Here is a 17,284-nt window from a genome sequence, read left to right as displayed (position 1 = left end):
GGTGACCCACGGGCGAACTTGCTCTAATACTCCTCGAGGATTGTTGAATAAAAGCTTGAATCGCACTAATGGTGGAGGAGGAGGGAGGGTACTTGCAAAAAACTCTCTGATGTCTAAGTCATCAATATCTTTCTTAGTCGAGTGCAGTAGACAATTGAAAATACTTTTTGTTACATGGTCGTTGAGCCTTCAATTTATAGACCAATTGTTTCTTCAGCTCCAAGCACCAATCTCCTAAATTTGGGCAGCGAGCTAGTAACTTCTGCTGGGGACTTCTCGAGGCACAACCCAATGCTTCAACGTCACGTGGACTTCAGTTAATTATGGATGAGAACGCTAGTGTACTTAGACCGCAAGGCTCAACCTAAGAATTGCATCTCACATTTCAAAGAGGTGGTTATCTGCTCGAGGCTATTTCCACTCGGTAAGGTCAGTTCCTCTAGAAGTTGTATCTTCCAGTACCCGTGATTAGTCGGGCTCTCTATATTTAGGTCATTTAAATGGCCTAGTTATAAGTATAGGCCTATGGTCAAAAATCTTTACCTCCACATATGGGTAGCTTATATTACCATTTCTATCGAATCGGTCTGAATATGAGCCAACATTTTACCGCTAAGTCAGTAAACCAACGTGTCGAACCAATCGGGCAACTCAAGTCGGTTCCAACGTGTCGAACCAATCGGGCAACTCAAGTCAGTAAACCAACGTGTCGAACCATGCAGAAGTTTCTAGATTTCACATTAAAAAGTCAAAACAAGCGGCCTCCCATGTATAACCCATTCAAATCGTCACTTACCCAGCTACTAGAGCAAAATTTAGTGACATACTGGTTTTTGATTTTTCTGTCAATTAGGTGTAACTAATTAATTATTCCCTTATATTGATTTTCACATGACTAGCTACTAACCTAACCCGACGGCTTCAAAGGCAGCGTGCGTCCCAACCTTGAAAATGGTAGCTTCACCGTTGCTTCGTTCTGTTGACATTAATAGCCTTTTGCCTCCAAAAGCCACCAATAGGAGTTTTCACCCTGTTTTGTTTACAGATATAAGATACCACTTGGAGAAGTAATCATTACAGCAGGCAAATTTTGGTTGCAGTCCCCGCTTGATATTCCCAGGTTAATTCATACTCTCTCTCTCTCTCTCTCTCTCTCTCTCTCTCTCTCTCTCTCTCTGGGCTCTGCAGACAATCAAATTTGCAGCCATGGAAGCTTCTTCAGGTTTAACGACAACTTCGGAATCTATCAACCACAGGTACTTAATGTCAGATAAATAAGTGTAACCCTAAATGACGTTAATTTTACCACACTTTACACGGTCATGCACGTTTCTTCATATTGTTTCTCCAGTACTATCGATCATTAATAGATATTACTTTGTAATTTCTATCTAAAATTAAATTGCAGTGATGATGGCGAAAAGTATGCTAATGGTGTCAACTGGGATGAACTGGCATTTGGAATAACTCCAACTGATTCGATGTACACCATGAACTGCTCCGATGGAAACAACTTTTCGCAAGGACATCTCATTCCGTATGGAAATATTGAGCTTTGTCCATCTGCTGGAATTTTGAATTATGGACAGGTAGGTCAGCAAACATTCAACTTGATATATATACAGATTGACAGATTGTTGAATCATTCCTTAACAACACCGGTTATATTATATATATGGCCCGTTCTAGAAAGGACGTCCTTATTTTAAGAATTTGAGAATTTTTATTATTTTACACTAGTATATGACCTAATTCAATGATTCTAACTGTTGATCCTTTATATTCCTATGCAAGAACTGTGCCTACAAAAAATTAACCAAATCCATAATCATTTGGTCATTCAAAATTGTGCACACACACACACACTTGCCTGCAGGGACTATTCGAAGGTCTTAAGGCGACCAGAACAGAAGATGGTCGTATTATGCTGTTTCGGCCCCAAGAGAATGCTCTAAGAATGAAGATGGGTGCAGAGAGGATGTGCATGCCTTCTCCATCCGTTGAGCAATTTGTTGATGCTGTGAAGCAAACAGTCTTCGCCAACAAGCGTTGGGTACTGTATATATTCTTGATAACATATTTATGATCTATAAATTTTGTTTTAGGAAATTTGCAACATTGTCAAATGGATTCCTTTTTTTGCGGATTCAATGGAACACTGCATGTTTTTGGATCAATTGGAAATTTAATTTACTTCTTTATATAGGTACCACCTCCAGGAAAAGGATCACTGTATATTAGGCCTTTGCTCGTGGGGAGTGGATCTAATCTGGGCTTGGGCCCGGGACTGGAGTATACATTCCTAATATTTGCTTCTCCAGTTGGTAATTATCACAAGGTAAGAGTAAACCATTTCAGCTGGCTGGCCGGACTAAACTGTATGAGCAAAACATATTTGAAGTTAATTATTAGCTAGGGCATGTCTGTTGACTAGCTAGCTTTGCTCATTCCTTTAGTAGTTACAAGCTTGTGGGGTTCAATTTTTATTATGATGGTATCAGATATCTAATTTTCGAAGTTCTTGTTTTGAACCATTCGACATCATGTGTGCGTTTGTCTGTCCCTTTACATAAAGGGCTGAGTGTGTACTGGAGAAAGGTTATTAGTTTGATATACATTGTCTACATATATAGCTAAGGATTTTGGAGTCTGGTTGACTAACATTCGATCTCTTTAGATGATGAATGAGACTGCAGGCAAAAGAGGGTGTTAGTTTGACATATATCGTCAACCCAACTCATTACAATCTTTGACAGCTTATTAAGATTTAAGGCTCTGCAGCTGGTTGTCTAATAGTTGGACGTTTATTCTGTGATAGGGAAGGGCAGCCCTCAATTTGTATGTTGAGCATAAAATCCACAGAGCTACTCCTGGTGGAACTGGAGGTGTCAAGTCTGTCACCAATTACTCACCTGTAAGCTCATATATAGAACTAATTAATCATATGTTATCTTTTTTGGTTTTCTAATTAATAGCAACAATTAAGAACTGATAGGTTTGCATGAGCAAAAAGAAAAAGAAAAATTGATATATTTGCTGTACTTATTTTTCTTTATAGGTTTACCAAACACAACAGCAAGCAAGGGCCAAGGGGTTCTCTGATGTCTTATTCCTAGATTCTGCAACTGGTAAAAACATTGAGGAGATTGTATTAGCTAACATTTTCATTCTGAAGGTATTGCCAATTAGTAACTTTTAAGGGTTTATATATACTGTTTGTTGTATAGCTTTATGACTATATTTTTTATGTACCTGCAGGGTAATGTCATTTCAACTCCAACACTGAAACATGGAACTATCCTCCCTGGAGTAACCCGTAAAAGCATCATTGACATTGCCCTTGATTTTGGTTACCAGGTGATCTAAAAGTTCCAATGAGCTGAAATTTTTGATATATCAGACAACATTTTCGGAAGAAATTAATTTTTAGAGAATGTACTTCCACTAATTGTCAATCAGGTGGAGGAGCGTGTGATCCCAGTGGAGGATTTACTTGCAGCCGATGAAGCTTTCTGCACAGGAACTGCCGTGGTTGTCAACCCTATTGGCGCTGTAACTTATCAAGACAAGAGGCAAGTGCAACACCCCATTGATCCTAATAATTGATGTAACGAGTAACATATCAAACAGCCACATCGATCGATCATGTGTTCAGTAATTGGATCAAAACTACAATCCAATCCACATTTTCCTTAACATTTATTTTTGTTGTAACATGCCTGTATATTGCAGGGTTGAATACAAAACAGGAGGAGCATTATGTCAGAAACTGTATGAAACGCTAACAGGAATCCAAACAGGTTGTCTTGAGGACAAGCAGGGATGGACCCTAGAGGTCAACTGAGTTTCTTTATTGTACCAAACCCCAGAAGCTTGTCATCTTTGATAAATATTATATTTCTCATTTGTTTTGAATAAGTAGAAGTCCTAGTCTACTAGGAGTTTTGTTAGTGTTTACCAAGTCTTTAAGGAAATCCCATGAACTTAGGAGTTGTTAATCATGGCATAGTCGTTCTAGATTTCTGTTAGTTTGTTTGTATGCTCTATTTATATAGAGCTTAATTCTTTTCAATCAATGAAATCATTCAGTTCCAATACTTGTTTTGCTTTCATAATGTTTAGTTTCTCTAACAATCTGGCATCAGAAGCCCACTGGGCTTGAGATGAAAAAGCAGCAGCTTTGTGACTTACAACAGCAGGGATTGTGGCAACAGAGAACACGTGCAACCTTTAATACCTCGCTTCGATGGTCACTACTCATTACGACCATTGGAGTATGTTAATGGAGAATTTCTTCAAGTCCAAGGAGTATTGGGGCCTCAGTGAAACCGGTGTTATATATTGAATCTGCCATTGGAGATTTATTAGCAGCAGCACAGCAAAAGACATTGGATGAGCTAAAGTTGAAGGATTTGAAAGTGAAAAATTTCTTGTTCCAAGCAATTGATTGCTCAATTTTGGAGACCATTCTCTAAAAGGACACATCCAAGCAGATATATGACACTTGATGAAAAAGAAGTATCAAGGCAATGCAAGAGTCGAACGTTAATTCTCAACTCCAAGCACTTTGCAGAGAGTTTGAGACCCTTGAGATGAAATCTGGTGAGACTGTTACAGATTATTTTTCAAGAGTTATGTCAGTTGCAAATAAGATGTGAATCCATGGTGAACAGATGCAAGATGTTACTGTGGTGGAGAAAATTCTTCACTCCATGATTGACAACTTTAATTACATAGCTTGCTCCATTAAAGAATCCAAAGACATTGATGAGTTAATTATCAGTTGATGAGCTGCATGTAGAGTTCTTTGCTTGACCATGAGCAAAAATTCACTCGACACGATGGTGAAGAGCAAGCTGCTTTGAAGGTTGCAACCAATAGTGATTTTTCAGCAAGAGGAAGAGGTCAAGGCAAATGGAGAGGAGGAGGCAGAGGTATTCGAGATGGCAATGGAAGCAAGCTCAAATATGATCATCACTCCTCAGATTTCCAAGGTAGAGGTAGAGGACATCCTGACAAGTCCAAGGTTCAATGCTTCAGGTGTCATGGATATGGTCACTTTCATTCGAAGTGTTATGCAAATTAGCTTCACAAAGACAAATAAAAGAATGGGGAGCAATCCAATTTAGCAGAGAAAAAGAAAGAAGAAGAAGAAGACACTTTTGATGGCATTCCATGTTAACGAGGAGCCTGATGTAAATGCATGGTACTTTGTCTCCGGGTGCAGCAATCGCATTGACTGCTCCCATGTTGTGCAGTTATTTTGAATGAAGCATGTCTCACTGCTGTGAGGTTTGGTAATAATTCTACTGTGAATGTTATATGGGGAAGGGTGCTATTCATATTAGAACTAAAACTGATCATATATATTAAAATCATTTTAAATGTGTTTTATGTTTCTAATTTGAAGTGTAATTTGTTGAGTATTGGTCAGCTTCGAGAGAAGGGATATGTGTCCACAATCAGAAAAGTTGCTTACAAAATTTATGATCCACAAAGGAGCCTAATTGCTCATGTTAAGATGACACCAAATAAGCTGTTTCCGCAGCTAATCAAGAGTGTTCATTCCTGCCATACGACCGAGATGAAAGATCCAACATGGCTTTGGCATTTTTGCTATGGTCATTTGAATTTTAATGGATTGAATACACTATATCAGAAGAAGATAGTTACCAGTTTTCCTCAAATCTGTCCTCCCTCCAACAAAGTATGCCAAGATTGTTGTATGGGCAAGCATCATGAATCATTTCCAAAAGAAAAAGCATAGAGAGCTCAAGAGAGAACAGTGCCATTAGGCCTTACCCATAGCCGGCGTGGGATACCAATCCGTAGTCTTGGATCGTCGTCTCGATCAATATGCTATTTTTGGATGCATGTACGTAGCAGACAAAGTGTGATTGAATCGAAGTTTTGTTTTGTTTCTGCTTCGCGGTATCTAATTGCTACACACCTTTCTTCCGGCGAATTCTGCCATGCACCCGAGGCAACTTGAACCGAATGTGCTGGCATCTCATTTGGCCTCTACGCCCAACCTCTTTTCAACATCAGATTTATTTAATTTTTCTTTTACAATCTCTTTCGAATAATTCGATAATTATGCAGAACATAATTGAAAAAAGTACAAAACAAAAACCCAAACGAAAAGTTCGTACATCTCGACAAAATACTACATTACATCAAAACAGAACTTCACGCAAACTGGTAAGGAAGATGGAAAGCAATACACATATTATGTCCAGCCAAAAGAAGTCAAACACATATGCACAGACAGGGCCATGTCTCAGGTAACTTCTTTAAACTTCTAGCAGTTAATTCCATTTAAAACCCGACTTTAGTTAAAACCAACATCCAACCATTTTCCCCCTTCTTCTTGATAAATTCAAGTTTCATAAGTGAAAGTGGAAAGAGGAAAGTGAGCTGATCAAGTCCATATGAATTTGCACCTACAGGATTACGGGGAAAGTTCAAGTAACCTTTATACATATGTACTGCCTTGACCCTCGCTATATATCTATATCAAATGGAATACCTTGAACCTGCAGTGAACATGAAGAAAAGATTTATACCAACCTGGCATGTGAAAGTCCTTATTGCCAGAAAGGATCACTAAAATTTGTGAGGAAATATATATGAACAGGGGGGTGTCCTTTAGAATTTCTCATAGCAATATCTTCATCATAGACATTGAACATCAACTTTGTACTCGGAGCAACAATGCATGAGAGTAAATTAAGAAAGCCAGTACAGAACAATACATGACATTGAGCATCATTTCTTTCTATTTTCCGTGAGCCTGTTACTATAGATGGACCAGAGATAGACATTTTATTCAGCAAATTAAATCCAGTGCCATCACACCAGGCAGTTAGTGCAATCAATGCATTCATACGGACTCTATAATTGATGGTTTATTAAGATGGCACAACTCTGTACCACATGTAAATTGCAAAAAATGTGTCCAAAGGATGGACTTCCAAAGAAAATTTAACATCCGTTCATTTTGTTGGTTTACTATATAAACACGCATGGCGATCATTTTCAAGGGGAGCCACTTAATTTCATACAATCCGCTGAAAATGCAATGCAAGGTTACTTAATATTTCACTGTAACAGCACACCATTCTACATGAGTACATGGTATGAAAGTATAATCTTAACGGTGCAAGCCTACAAGCGTATTGATAGCTAATGGAATATAATCACTATGCATGAGAAGCTTTATATGCTTTTCCTGTCAAACTAACAACAGAGAGGCAATTCAGTTTATTGTAAAACTTGGAAATAACTTGGGGAGTCCTCTAATAAATAGGAATAGTATCAAAACTGGAGTGATCGAAACTCACCTAACTGTAAAAGACGAAAGCAAGAGAGCTTCAGAAAGTACATATGGAGGCATCCTACTGTACTATATTTCAGCCAGTGGTGGATCCCCTATATTTCTGCCAGTCCTACAATTCTTCAAGCGTGCAAGTGTTGCCTCTGAAAATCACCTCGGCCTAGATAGCCGAGGGATCAAGGAACATACGTCCTTCTTGATGAATGAATTGCGGGGCGTGCCTGTAAGGAAAGTAATCAGCCATATCTCCCATATTATTGCAGATTGATTTGTGTAATAGCTGTAGCCTTCCTTATTTGTATTTTAGATAGTAAACAGATTCCTGACTTGTAGGAACAACTTGTAATCACACTTGTATAAAGATACGGTTCTATGTTAATGAAATCATCACTTCAGCATATCAGTTTCTCCTTCTTTTCATGGTATCAGAGCAGGATTAGATCCTAACTCTTCTCATCTGCTGCACTCTAACCTCTCGTGTAGCCTAACCTCCATTCTCTCATCGTTCCAGCCAACATGGGCAACGATGATGTCCTCTCACCATTACCCAAGGATCACGGCAAATCAAAAGCCGATTCCTCCAATCCTCCTACATCTGAGATGTCAAAATCTGACCTCTCTAATCCCTTTTTCACTCATCATTCAGATCATCCAGGTCTAGTCCTAGTCTCTAAGCCCCTGAATGGAGACAATTATGCGGGATGGAAAAGGGCTATGACCCTAGCTTTGAATTCTAAGAACAAGCTTGGTTTTGTGAACGGCACAATAAAGGCTCCCTCAGAAGAGACAGACCTAGAAGGCTATGCGACTTGGTCGCGTTGTAATGATATGGTTCATTCATGGATCATCAACACTGTTGATTCAGAAATCACCGACAGTGTTATCTACTATCCTACGTACTCCCAAGGTAATGCTCCACGCATTTTTGAAATTCAGCGAGAAATCGCTTGTTTCCGACAAGAGCAATTTTCAGTTTCAGCTTATTATACAAAATTGAAAGGCTTATGGGATGAATTAGCTTCCTATTCTGAGACATCTCGAGGAGCACAGGCAGAACAACAAAGACTTATGCAATTTCTCATGGGGCTGAATGATACTTACAGTTCTGTACGTGGACAGATTCTTCTGATGAGTCCTTTGCCAACAGTCCGTCAGGCATATGCAGCTGTCTCTCAGGACGAGAAACAACGTTCACTTGGTGCCTCTCATCCGGCAGCAGAATCATCTTCAAGCGCTGCAATGGCAATGCGCAATCCTGGCAGACCCAGTTTCAATTCAGGAAGAAGTGGACGCTTTGAGAAGACTGATCGGCATATCCAGCGTCCAGAACGCAATTTTGCGTCCCAAGAAGGACCCCCTCTTGATACTGAACGGCGACAAGGCTCCGGCAGGGGTAGACCTCATTGTACCTATTGTGGAGATCCAGGACATTGGGTACAGACTTGTTATCAACTGATTGGGTATCCCCCAGGTCACCCCAAAGCGAGGCAAGGCACAGGTTTTTCGAAGCAACCAAGAGCAGCTCCTTCGGCAAACCAAGTCTGCGCGACTGTTGAAGATGGTGGTGGGCCAACCGTGACACTCACTAAGGCCCAATTTAAACATTTTATGATTGCTCTTAGTAATCAGACTTTGCAGCCCAATTCCAATACCAGCGTAAGTTCCAAAGCAAACGTCGTCACAAAACCAGGTTTGTCCAAGGTCGTTTCCCGCAATTGGATCATTGACAGCGGTGCGACTGATCACATTACTTCATCTACGCAATTATTACACAAAAATAATAATTGCTCATTACCACCTGTTCTATTGCCTAGCAGAGATAAAATTAATATTGCTGCTAAAGGATCATTACCTCTCAGTACCATGTTTTATCTTCATGATGTGTTATCTGTGCCTAAATTCAAAGTCGATTTATTGTCGGTTAGCCGATTGACGAGAGGATTAAACTGTTCAGTGACCTTCTATCCATATTGGTGTATTTTGCAGGATCTGGCTACGAGGAGGACGATTGGTTTGGGTGAACAACGCAATGGATTATATTATTTGGTGGCATTAGCGACGGAGAAGTCTAAAACCAGTCCTTCTTTTTCCATCACACGCCCAGCCTGTCACCTTACCATCACCTCCAGCGATTTATGGCACAACCGCTTAGGGCATGTGTCATCCTCTTGTTTAGGTTTCATTGCTCAGAATTTTCTGCATGTTTCCTTTCCGTCTAATAATAATGCTTGCCATATATGTCCTTTGGCCAAGCAGAGTTGCCTACCTTTTAGTATTAGTACCATATCTTCTGTCAAACCATTTGATATTATTCATTGTGATATTTGGGGTCGATATCGATTTCCTTCTATTTCTGGTGCTCATTATTTTCTTACCATTGTTGATGACTATACACGTTTTACTTGGATTTTTTTAATGCGCCATAAAGCTGAAGTCCAATCACTCCTAAAACAATTTTTTAGCTATGCTATCACTCAATTTGATTCTCGCATTAAAACTTTCCGTAGTGATAATGGTAGCGAATTCTTATCCCTTCGATCTTTTTTTAATGATAATGGTGTCGTTTTCCAACATTCTTGCGTTTACACGCCCCAACAAAATGGGGTTGTGGAACGTAAACATCGACACATTCTTCAAGTGGCTCGTGCCCTCAAATTTCAAGCACACCTCCCTTCTCAATTTTGGGGGGAGTGTGCTCTTACCGCAGTCCACATCATCAACCGCTTACCTTCTCCCATTCTTTCTTTCAAAACTCCCTTCGAACTTCTTTATTCAAAACCTCCTTCTTTCTCCCACCTACATGTTTTTGGCTGTTTAGCTTATGCTACTAACGTTCATCCCGCTCATAAATTCGATCAACGTGCCATTCAGTCCATTTTCATCGGGTATCCCATCGGTCAAAAGGCCTACAAGTTGTTTGATTTATCCCGCAAGAAGGTCTTTACTAGCCGCGACGTCAAATTTCATGAGCATATTTTCCCCCATTCCACTTTGCCCAGTTCTGTGGTCTCCTCATTAGGGCACCACCCGGGCCCAATTCCCTTGCCCCCTGACCCATTCACTTCATCCTCTGACTTTGACTTTCCCTTCTCTCCATCTGCATCGCATTCTCCCCAGTCCCCCTGTTTCTTCGTCCTTCTCTCCAGACACCGATCCCTCCTCTTTCACCCCACCATCTTCGCCGCCCCCACCGCCTCCACCGCCCTCTCTCCGTACTTATTCTCGTCGTCGTTCGACGAACCCTCCTGTCACCGACTCCGTCCTTCTCGGTCCGTCCCACTCTCCTTTACCTGTTTCTCCTTCTCCTCCGGCGTCGGTCTCTACCCCAGTGCCGCCGTCGCTCCTCCCAACGCTTCCTTCCCCTCTCCCCACGCATGCCGTGCCCATTCATGACCCTATACCCGACCCTCCACCCACTCCAGAACCCGTACCCGATCCGGCACCCATCCTATTGAGGGGGAGTGTAAGGAAATTAATCAGCCATATCTCCCATATTATTGCAGATTGATTTGTGTAATAGCTGTAGCCTTCCTTATTTGTATTTTAGATAGTAAACAGATTCCTGACTTGTAGGAACAACTTGTAATCACACTTGTATAAAGATACGGTTCTATGCTAATGAAATCATCACTTCAGCATATCAGTTTCTCCTTCTTTTCATGGTATCAGAGCAGGATTAGATCCTGACTCTTCTCATCTGCTGCACTCTAACCTCTCGTGTAGCCTAACCTCCATTCTCTCATCGTTCCAGCCAACATGGGCAACGATGATGTCCTCTCACCATTACCCAAGGATCACGGTAAATCAAAACTCACCTAACTGTAAAAGACGAAAGCAAGAGAGCTTCAGAAAGTACATATGGAGGCATCCTACTGTACTATATTTCAGCCAGTGGTGGATCCCCTATATTTCTGCCAGTCCTACAATTCTTCAAGCGTGCAAGTGTTGCCTCTGAAAATCACCTCGGCCTAGATAGCCGAGGGATCAAGGAACATACGTCCTTCTTGATGAATGAATTGCGGGGCGTGCCTGTAAGGAAAGTAATCAGCCATATCTCCCATATTATTGCAGATTGATTTGTGTAATAGTTGTAGCCTTCCTTATTTGTATTTTAGATAGTAAACAGATTCCTGACTTGTAGGAACAACTTGTAATCACACTTGTATAAAGATACGGTTCTATGTTAATGAAATCATCACTTCAGCATATCAGTTTCTCCTTCTTTTCAGTGCCAGCACACGGCCAGAAGGCCAAGTGTGCAATTGTAGATGTAGTAGATGTAGTGCGCGAGTTCTGACTTCGTCGAGCGACTGAAAGTCGAGGAAGGAACAATCTTGCTGAGGGTTCGATGCCTTGGACACAAGGACTTTCGGGTTGTTCAATGGATGAGGCGAATGATGATTGGTAACCAAATAATTACTTTGAAACTACTCCTAGTGCAAAGAACGTAGAGTACGGTAATAGAAGAGCAATGAAGTAAACTCTAGACTAAGAGCAGGAAAGTAAAGAACAATAAAGTAACTTGCAAGAATTGAAAGAGCAGTAACGTAAAGAGCAAAAAGATAAACGGCTTAAAGGTAAAACTATCAACTATTACCAAAAAGTAGCAAAGGAAACAATTGAAATATCGATACTATATTACAAGAAAAACGAAGGGAAATGACTTGAACTAGTAGAGCCAACAACTAAAGAATTGAAAAGACAATGAAACTAATCTGGAGCTAAGAAAAATAAAAGGAAACCCATGATGGAGTTTTGACTGGAGATGTGTGTGTGTGTGATCTGTTGTCGATTGCTTCTTTATATAAAGGTGGACTTGCTTGTAGTTGTAGAAGCCTTTCACGAATCCAATTCTTGTGCTCATCTCTGGAACTTCTTTGACAATTAAAACTCTATCTTCATGTGATGTATATCGGCCACGTACTAGTCTTCTTCACAAGGTAGTAATCTTCTTCTTGTTAATTAAAGTCCTCATCTAACTGTAATCAAAGTTAGTTCAAAAGGCCACGTACTCTAGTTTCATTCTTCTATTACAGTCCTTCATGCACTAAAATGCTAATCTTTCATGCAAACTCCTAAATTGATAAATCCTAACATGTTGCACCATGTGCAAGTCTTGGAAAGCAACAATTGCCAATTTGGATTAGTAAGACTAATCCATGAGCACCAGTACGTGCATGACCTTGACTGCTTCCTTGATATTTATCTCAACCTTAATTAGAAGATATAACAAAACATGCCTTCTTCCTATTAACATATCCTCAAGATAACAACACATTAATAATGAGAAATTTGTTAATCATTATCTTGATTCTCCCTCCAATGGCTATGACTTGATGAAATAGAGGTTGATAAACCGGGTGTAAACACTAATCTGAGAGAGAACGGCGAAGATGGAAATGAAGCAGAGGAAGGAGAGGAGAGGTAAGAAGAAAGGGACTTTCTTTGTCTGGTTTGGCAAGTGAGAGAGGTCTCTCGATGCCATGCTGCACTTTCCAACATGATTTGGGCGCACCTTAGCCCACTTATATAGTCCTTTTTTTTCCTTACTAGACTGACATCTTACAAAAACGAAGTTACACATAATGATTCACATCTTAAAACGAAATTTTTCTTTCTAATCTAAAGGGGGGTGTCAATAGATTAATATTGGTGTTGAGAGACAGAGAATACACAGTAACCCACGCACAGTGGAGTCGTCAAAATCAAGTTATTGTCTATAGATCCTGAAAACCTAAAAATGTCTTGGACAATAGTGTAATTCAAGTAACTCAATACTAAGGGAGCTTGAACCGAACCAAGCCAAATTCAAACCTCGATTTATTCTTGATCCACAAAACCACCCTACACATAGGGGCTTCTTTGGGGATGCCTACAATGATAAAGGCCTGAAATAAAACATAAAAATTGTAGGCCAAACAATAAAATCTAATATGCATGCCCAAATGACCACCGACAAAATGAGGGTCAATGTAAACAAACCATATGACAGAAGCCCAAAACAGCTGCCACCAATTCATGTCATTGTAGAGAAATTCTTAGGTGGGGGTTTCCCCACCACGTGGCTTTAGGGCCACCCAATCAGAAGAAATAAAAGTTTTCCTCTTTTCTGAAACTGCCCTTGCTCCCTAAATATATAATACCCAAAAGACCCCCTGCTGGGCAGTGATTGGTCTGCAGCACCACGTGGCGGTGCAGGTGCCCACGCAAGTCTTTCTCGTCATAGTATCGCCACTGTCATAGCGCCTAGTTCGAAAAGCTGGTGCATGCCTTCAAATTGAGGGCAGGCCACACTGTTCTGATAGAAGTCGTCCCCCCAACACTATCAAAGGAAGTCACCCTCAGAAACATATCTATGGTATGAGATCAAAAAGAACCAATAGCAATCGGAGACAAGGCCTAGACAACTAGCCATAAGACGAAAGGTATAAGCAGACCAGCACTAGGATGAGGCAGAGGTTGTCCCTCTATACGAGAGTAGCGAGGAACGTCGCCTCCATGCTCGACGGCTTTTGAGAGAAACGGTGCGGGTGAGGGAGGGAGGAAGGGAGGGAGGGAGGGAGCGAGGGAGGGAGCGAGCGAGAGAGAGAGAGAGAGAGAGAGAGAGAGAGAGAGAGAGAGAGAGAGAGAGAGAGAGAGAGAGAGAGAGAGGGCAGCGAGAACCATTACGAATTAACATAAAAATTTTAAAAATAAGACGTGAAAGACTTAATAGCTAATAACTGCACATGCTCTTCTGGTTATACATTTATAGTTCAAAGCAAAACCGAATTTACAAGAGCAAATTATGATAACTGAAAAACCCTATGGCATTATTACAGTCATTTTTTATAAGGCCATCAAAATATTAAAAAATTAAACATTTACATAAATTGTGGAGGCATGATTTACACTTGTTCCGTATGGAAGCAGTGAAAGGACAGAACACCCTCACGAAGAATGGGATTCGGCCCATAGCCACCCAGAGCTAATCTAGGTTCGGAAATTCAGAGATCGATTACCTTTCAGCTAAGGAACGATTAAGCCCAGCTCGCTTTCACGCACTAACGCAAGGACTAAGGAGAAAGGACCGAGGGAAAACCATAGTTCCACCTGGGGTTCGTCCAAAACGGACAAAGGACTCTCTCACGGGTCCTAGTGTGTGGTTGTAACGTCCCAAACCTGAATTTACCAATTTACTAGTCATTTGGACTGTAAACGAGTTTTACTTTCACTTTTATTGTCGTTTCGGTACTTTTAGGGGGCTTTAAAAGATGACTTTTTGTTCAGGTCAAAATTTGAGAAAATTTCCTTCATGAAAGTTGTAGAGGACGTTAAACCGAGCGCGTGCATATGCGGTACGTAAAAATCAGAGTTCGTATGTGAAAGTTATGGCAAAAAATGTATAAGTTACTGTGGTAAGTTGCCATTTTTGGAAACCTACGCAGTTTTCTCTCTCTTCTGCCCCAATCATTTTCTCCTCTTCGGTCCGATTCTTCCTCCTCCGATTTCTTCCTTCTCCGGCCGACCCACGACGGAATCCAGGCACCGGCAAGCACGCCTCTTCCCCCTTGTCACATATGTGGTGGTGTTTTGCAGTGATTCTGCCGGAGGAGCTCGATTTTGAGCCTTGAAGTTCACTGTAGCCGATCGGAACTTTCATCGATTTTCGGCGATTCCGGCCGTCTCCGGCCACCAAACCGGCGTCGAAGGTTCGGTTTTTGACAAGGATCATTTTGCCCCTAGCCTTGAGCCACGATTTGCAGTGTAGAGGGAGAATCGATCAAAACCCGATCCTAGGGTTCTTGGATTTTCTAGGTTTTCTTCACCGGCCAATTTCGATCACTTACAGGTATAATTGGAACTTGTTGTAGTTTAGAAAAATATTGGGTCTGTTGTGATGTTGCTGCTGCCAAAATTTGGGTGGCCGCCGGCGCGTGGAGGCACGTAGGGCAGTTTTCTGGCTTCGATTTTTAGCCTATTAAATCCTATAATTGATGTAGAGCTCGTAAATGCGAATTTGGTTGGAATTGAAGAAAAGTTGTGTTGATTATGAAATTTCCGGAATTTAGAATTCAATTACCGATTTACGAGAATCCGACCGTCGGATATCTCTCGGTTCTGCCTTGGAACTTTTAAATTAACGGATTGATATTAGTGATGTAATTTGGCTTGAATCCGAGAAGAAGTGGAGACGTGATTATGAGGATTTGATTTTAGGAATCGTATTAAATTGTTGAATAGTGATTCACAGAATATATTTGTGTACAGGGCGATGTACCGAGCTATTGCTCGACGAAGAAACTCGTATGCGTGATCGCCTAAATAGAACAGTGAGTGGACTTTTGTTTTAAATAATGATGCATGCATTTATCTTGAAATTATTGATTAATTTAATTATCATTTTATTTATCGAGCATAATATTTTGCCTTGGATTATAATTTTGACATTGTTTTTCCACATGAATTTCGGTTACGAATCTATTATGCTCGGATTTGGATTTACGATTTATTTTCGGAGATTAATTATGAATTATTTTCAATTATGATTCGGAAATGGATTTTGAGTTTTCGATAAGTATCTCTGATATATGGCTTTTATTTGAAAGCATGATTTTCGACGAATTATTTTCCGAGGTGATTTCCGGAAATTTATAATACATTTCTATTCGTCAATATTGAGATTTCTGGAATATCTTTCGAAAATGGGATTTTCGAGGGAATTATATTTATCGATTATTTCTCGCCTGATGGTTTATAAATTCGAGATTATTTTGGCGTGCGGGGCCACGTCGTTGGGATATGTCTTCTCTCGTGAGTAATGGGGAAGCCTTACTGATTTTCGAGTTTTCATATGGTTTTAAACCACCATACCTGGGTCGTCATATTTATTGCTAGCTAGCCTATTAGTACTCCTCCCTGCTTACTATGTGTTCGTGGGTGAGTAGAGCAGAGCATGGGATGCTCCAGAGTGTGGGACACTCCGACCCGAGCCTGGGAGGCTCCCTTATTTGTATCCCCATATTTGATTGATACCTTCAGCTAGCGGGGCTAGCTTGATTTCTTTTGACCAGCGGGGCTGGAATGTTTTCACGAATTTTCGTGTTGCGAGAAATATGTTTTATCCACGTTGCATGCATCGAGTTTTTAAAGGAATAAATGTGGGAAAGTATTAAAGCTTTACTTTCATTTGAATTTCTTACTTATTTATTTTTGTCCACTCACTCTAACGTGTTTTAAATTACTTTCCCCTGGGCCATTCGGTTTCAAATGCCCAGTTTGCAGGCGAATTAGTGGAGGTCGGGCGTACATGGTATATGAGGCATAATTGTCACTACTTCCGCATTGTAGGATTCCTTGATCCTTTACTCTTCTTTATATATCTATGTGTATTAGTATTGCTCTAATAACCTTTGGGCTTAGTATTGTTGAGTTTTGTGTTTTGTGAAAGTGGAGTTGATGGTAATTGGGAGCAGGGTGGCTCCAGGAGTATAAGGTTGGTTTGCTTGAAGTGTTTGTGTGTTTTACAGGTTTTTGGGTAGTCCATTTTAGGGGTGACCCTGCCGAATTTTTGGTAGAGCTATTCCTAAGGTGGGCCCCACAGGGCCACCTCGGATTTCAGGGTGAAATTCGGGGCGGGTCCTGTCAGTGGTGGTTTACACCAAGTAGGTCCACTCAACCACATAAAAAGGCAATCACGCCTAACCATATGACAAAACAAGTGGGATCCGATAAAGCCTCGTTTGGATCTCAAGGCAAGCCCATTAGGGCGACACGCCTCCTTAAGGTGTCCTACACGGTCATATATAAGCTTCATTTCTCCATCACTTTGGTAAGTAATTCTAAACTGCCCACTAGCCTATTGCTTATTTGAGTATTCAATGACTTGACCGTCAGAGCCCTTTTGGTTGCTACCACATTGCTAAAGGGATTCGATAGTCCCCTTTTTATAGTGTAGGTGGTTCATCC

General features: G+C 40.7%; 1 protein-coding gene and 1 long non-coding RNA gene across 2 annotated transcripts; one reads left to right on the top strand and one right to left on the bottom strand.

Annotated features, from left to right (window-relative positions):
* The first annotated feature begins 1,012 nt into the window (after nucleotides 1–1,012).
* LOC133735231 (branched-chain-amino-acid aminotransferase 6-like) lies at nucleotides 1,013–4,097 on the top strand. The gene is made up of 9 exons (XM_062162639.1): nucleotides 1,013–1,256; nucleotides 1,409–1,589; nucleotides 1,877–2,053; nucleotides 2,207–2,338; nucleotides 2,819–2,914; nucleotides 3,059–3,175; nucleotides 3,259–3,357; nucleotides 3,460–3,572; nucleotides 3,733–4,097. The coding sequence occupies exons 1-9, from the start codon at nucleotides 1,207–1,209 to the stop codon at nucleotides 3,842–3,844; spliced, it is 1,077 nt and encodes a 358-aa protein (XP_062018623.1). The 5' UTR covers nucleotides 1,013–1,206; the 3' UTR covers nucleotides 3,845–4,097.
* A 1,916-nt stretch (nucleotides 4,098–6,013) lies between these two features.
* LOC133735232 (uncharacterized) lies at nucleotides 6,014–7,471 on the bottom strand. The gene is made up of 2 exons (XR_009858849.1): nucleotides 7,344–7,471; nucleotides 6,014–6,536 (listed from the first exon to the last, which is right to left on the bottom strand). It is a non-coding gene; the product is annotated as an uncharacterized LOC133735232 (long non-coding RNA).
* Nucleotides 7,472–17,284: the final 9,813 nt, after the last annotated feature.

The sequence above is a fragment of the Rosa rugosa genome, chromosome 3, assembly GCF_958449725.1.
Source record: "Rosa rugosa chromosome 3, drRosRugo1.1, whole genome shotgun sequence".
NCBI classification, from domain to species: domain Eukaryota; kingdom Viridiplantae; phylum Streptophyta; class Magnoliopsida; order Rosales; family Rosaceae; genus Rosa; species Rosa rugosa.
Note: the sequence above shows the minus strand (reverse complement) of the source record. Positions and strands in the feature narration are given on the sequence as shown.